Here is a 5,038-nt window from a genome sequence, read left to right on the forward strand (position 1 = left end):
TCAGTCTCCTGCGCTGCTGTGTTGAATCATTAATGCATATAGTAGTCATTTGTAAATGTGAGAATACCTAGCTGACTAACATTTAACAAACGTGGGAGTAATGATTATGGTGAGCAAACTGTAAATGCCTTACAAATGGTTTATTACTGAACACAGTTATAAAGTGTTACCCATAATTGCATATCCATATTCTTAAATTTAACAATCAACTACTTACACAATACACCATTGAGTTAGACTTGGATGTTATCTGATATCATGCAGAATTGCACATTTCAACTTTAAAGTACTTGTTTAAGGCATTGTGTCCCAAATGAGCCACTAGAGGGTGATGTTAAACAACATATAGACTGAGTTTACAGAACATGATTTAGACTGATCAGGTGAATCCAGGTGAAAGGTATAATCCCTTATTGATGTCACCTTTTAAATCCACTTCAATCAGTGTAGATGAAGGTGAGGAGACAGGTTAAAGAAGGATTTTTAAGCCTTAAGACAATTGAGACATGGACTGTGTATGTATGCCATTCACAGGGTGAATGGGCAAGACAAAATATTGTAGTGCCTTTGAAAGGGGTATGGTACTAGGTGCCAGGGGAAATGGTTTTGAGTGTGTCAAGAAAGGCAACAGTGTTAGGTTTTTCACACCCAACAATTTCCTGTGTATCAAGAATGGTMCGTCACCCACAGCACAAATATTGGAGTCAATATGGGACACTTCCGACACCTTGTAGAGTTCATTCCCTGACAAATTCAGGCTGTAGAGGGCAACAGGCGGTGAAATTCAATAGTAGGTAAACGTTCCTAATGTTTTGTACACTCAGCTTGTAATGACTTATGACATCCTCAAAATGTGCTTTTAGAAAACGTACAAACTATTTATCATTAAATATCATGGAGCTACCACAGACATTGGTATTTGGAATATACAACACAAAATGACTACAATGTATTTTATAAAACAAGCTCATGCATTCTTATGCCTTCTSCTAGTCATTCCAWTCCAATCCAGCCAAATCATTCTGTATCAACAACACATGTATTTATGATGACAACACAGAGAGAAGTAATGAAAGAATATTGTTACATGAAAGAAGCAATTACAACAATTGTATAACAAAACCATATCAAACCTGTTTGTCAAAATGGGGAATAAAAACATTGGAACTATGAACTGCTTATATTCAGAGTTAAAATAAGTTTAGCTGTCACTTTGAACCATGGATAAAAGAAAGCATAAATGATTGGATTAATTAAGGAATTAACAAGTGGCAGAAAGCTGATGATGGATGCTGATACATTTTCACCTAAAAAAGAAAGAAAGAAAGTAAAGAGAGATGGAGTCCAACAAATGAGATAGTTGAAAACAACAATAGACAGAGTTTTTGTTGCTTTTCTCTCAGACTTATTTTCCTGTACAGTTTTAACACCAGACTCACTGGACGCCTCTTTTGAAAATACCTTTCTGGCCTGTGATCTGGCCACCACAAAGATTTTCAAATAAAGTGTTATAATAATAGAGCATGGGACAACCATTTTAAGTACAAGGCTAATGATATTAACCCAATTGAACCCTTCAAGAATAAAACATTCTTTCAAACACCTACTCGGTACCTGTACATTTACAAAGTTTTTTATAATAGCAGCAYSGTRYATGATACAACAACACCAGGTAATGGATATAAAACACATCGTTCTTGTTATTGTTATTTTAGAGTGGTACAATAAGGGATCACACACAGCAACATAGCGGTCAATAGATATCAAGACCAAATTGCCCAGAGATAAAGAAGTACATAAACAAGTGATGTAGAATTGAAACACACAGAAATRTTCYCCAAAACCCCARCATGATTCCAWTATTGCTACMGTCGTTACTGGTAWCRCAATCARTCCCACCAGGASATCTGMCACAGCCAGAGAGAGGATGAGCAGGTTGGTTGGAGTGTGGAGCTGCTTGAAGTGAGAGATGGAGATGATCACCAGTACGTTCAAAAATACTGTAACCGCTGAAAACAATGAGATGAAGATGTAGATTGCTAAGTGAATTGAAGTCAATGGTGAAGCCTTTCTGCAAGAAGAGTTTCTATCTTGAAAACAGTATTGAACATCTTCATTTTCCTCCATTTGTAGTAAAATATAAAAATGCTGAGGTCCTTCTCCTGCTTGGTCCTGTGTGTGACCCTGTCAGGTCAGCCTTCTGACAAACTCTGAGCTCTGCCTCTCTATTTATCCCTGAATTACTGACAGACACTCCCCTCCCAGGAGCCTCTCTGCACACACACAAACACACACATGTGCGAGTGTGAGCCCACAAATGAACAAACGGTTAAATAAACAAAACATTTATGAAAACATGATGTAATGTATGACAGGATTGGATGTTGCTGTGCCCACCTAGCCTGTCCTTCACTTGAATTCCGCATGCGTCTGTCCACAGTTAACCAGCCCTTTCCAAGCTTAACATCCTTATCAATTTATCGCCTCCCAGGTTCCCTCGGAGAGTTATCAAATGAGGCTTGATGCCTTGATAAGGCTCCTTTCCTGAGGGAGGCTCACCTCTCACAGTTCTGGGCGACTTTACGTCTACCTCCCCACGTCTACCTTTGACTCATTCCTCTCTGCTCTCTTTCCACTCCTCTCCTCTTTTGACCTCACCCTCTACCTTCCCCCCTACTCACAAGGCAGGCAATCACGCTCGACCTCATCTTACTAGATGCTGTTTTCTTCCACTAACCTCATTGCAACTCCCCTCCAGTCTCCGACCACTACCTTGTATCCTTTTCCCTCTCGCTCTCATCCAACACTTCCACAACTGCCCATAACTTCGGATGGTAGCGCCGTCCCAACTTCGCTCTCTCTCCCCGCTACCCTCTCCTCTTCCATCCTATCATCTCTTCCCTCTGCTCAAACCTTCTTCCAACTATCTCTGCCTTCTGCCTCCTCAACCTCCTCTCCTCCTTTCTGCATCCTTTGATTCTCTATAGTCCTCATCCTCCAGGCCAGCTCGGTCTCCCTCCCGCTCCGTGGCTCGACGACTCATTGCGAGCTCACAGAACGAGGGCTCCGGCAGCCGAGCGGAAATGGAGGAAAACTCGCCTCCTGCGGACCTGGCATCCTTCTCCCCTCCTCTCTACATTTTCTCTTCTGTCTCTGCTGCTAAAAGCCACTTTCTACCATCTCAATTCCAAGCATTCTGCCTCTAACCCCTAGGAAGCTCTTTGCCACCTTCTCCTCCCTCCTGAATCCTCCTCCCCCTCCCCCCCCTCCTCCTCTCTGCGAGATGACTTCGTCAACCATTTTTGAAAAGAGGTCGACGACATCCGATCTCGTTTGCTAAGTCAAACGACACCGCTGGTTTGCTCACACTGCCTACCCTGTGCTCTGACCTCTTTCTCCCTCTCTCTCCAGATGAAATCTCGCGGTCTTGTGACGGCCGGCCGCCCAACAACCTGCCCGCTTGACCCTATCCCTCCTCTCTCCTCCAGACCATTTCCGGAGACCTTCTCCCTTACCTCACCTCGCTCATCACTCATCCCTGACCGCTGGCTACGTCCCTTCTGTCTTCAAGAGAGCGAGAGTTGCACCCTTCTGAAAAAACCTACACTCGATCCCTCGATGTCAACAACTACAGTACCAGTATCCCTTCTTTTCTTTCTCTCCAAAACTCTTGAACGTGCCGTCCTTGCCCAGCTCTCCCGCTATCTCTCTCGAGAATGACCTTCTTGATCCTAATCAGTCAGGTTTTCAAGACTAGTCATTCAACTGAGACTGCTCTTTCTGTATCACGGAGGCGCTCCGCACTGCTAAAGCTAACTCTCTCTCCTCTGTCTCATCCTTCTAGACCTATCGGCTGCCTTCGATACTGTGGACCATCAGATCCCCTCTCTCACCCTCTCCGAGTTGGGCATCTCCGGCGCGGCCCACGCTTGGATTGCGTCCTACCTGAAGGTTCGCTCCTACCGGGTGGCGTGGCGAAAATCTGTCTCCCACCACGTGCTCTCACCACTGTGTCCCCCAGGGCTCTGTTCTAGGCCTCTCCTATTTCGCTATACACCAAGTCCTTTGGCTCTGTCATAACCTCACAGTGGTCTCTCCTATCATTGCTATGCAGACGACACACAACTAATCTTCTCCTTTCCCCCTTCTGATGACCAGGTGGCGAATCGCATCTCTTGCATGTCTGGCAGACATATCAGTGTGGATGACGGATCACCACTCAAGCTGAACCTCGCAAGACGGAGCTGCTCTTCTCCCGGGGAAGGACTGCCCGTTCCATGATCTCGCCATCACGGTTGACAACTCCATTGTGTCCCTCCTCCAGAGCGCTAAGAACCTTGGCGTGATCCTGGACAACACCCTGTCGTTCTCACATAACATCAAGGCGGTGGCCCGTTCCTGTAGGTTCATGCTCTACAACATCCGCAGAGTACGACCCTGCCTCACACAGGAAGCGGCGCCGGTCTAATCCAGGCACTTGTCTCTCCCGTCTGGATTACTGCAACTCGCTGTTGGCTGGGCTCCTGCCTGTGCATTAAACCCCTACAACTCATCCGAAGATGCCGCGCCCGTCTGGTGTTCAACCTTCCAAGTTCTCTCACGTCACCCGCTCCTCTCGCTCTCTCCACTGGCTTCCAGTTGAAGCTCGCATCCGCTACAAGACCATGGTGCTTGCCTACGGAGCTGTGAGGGGAACGGCACCTCAGTACCTCCAGGTCTGATCAGGCCCTACACCCAAACAAGGGCACTGCGTTTCATCCACTCTGCGCCTGCTCGCCTCCCTACAACTGAGGAAGTACAGTTCCCGCTCAGCCAGTCAAAACTGTTCGCTGCTCTGGCCCCCAATGGTGGAACAAACTCCTCCACGACGCCAGGACAGCGGAGTCAATCACCACTTCTCCGGAGACACCCTGAAACCCCACCTCTTTAAGGAATACCTAGGATAGGATAAAGTAATCTCTCACCCCCCCCCCTTAAAAGATTTAGATGCACCATTGTAAAGTGGCTGTTCCACTGGATGTCCATAAGGTGAATGCAC

General features: G+C 46.0%; 1 protein-coding gene across 1 annotated transcript; it reads right to left on the reverse strand.

Moving 5' to 3' along the window:
• Positions 1 to 1,167: 1,167 nt before the first annotated feature.
• Positions 1,168 to 2,127, reverse strand: LOC139025396 (trace amine-associated receptor 13c-like). The gene has a single exon (XM_070440509.1). The coding sequence runs from the start codon at positions 2,125 to 2,127 to the stop codon at positions 1,168 to 1,170; it is 960 nt and encodes a 319-aa protein (XP_070296610.1).
• Between the last annotated feature and the right edge of the window lie 2,911 nt (positions 2,128 to 5,038).

The sequence above is a fragment of the Salvelinus sp. IW2-2015 genome, unplaced genomic scaffold (assembly GCF_002910315.2).
Source record: "Salvelinus sp. IW2-2015 unplaced genomic scaffold, ASM291031v2 Un_scaffold2616, whole genome shotgun sequence".
NCBI classification, from domain to species: domain Eukaryota; kingdom Metazoa; phylum Chordata; class Actinopteri; order Salmoniformes; family Salmonidae; genus Salvelinus; species Salvelinus sp. IW2-2015.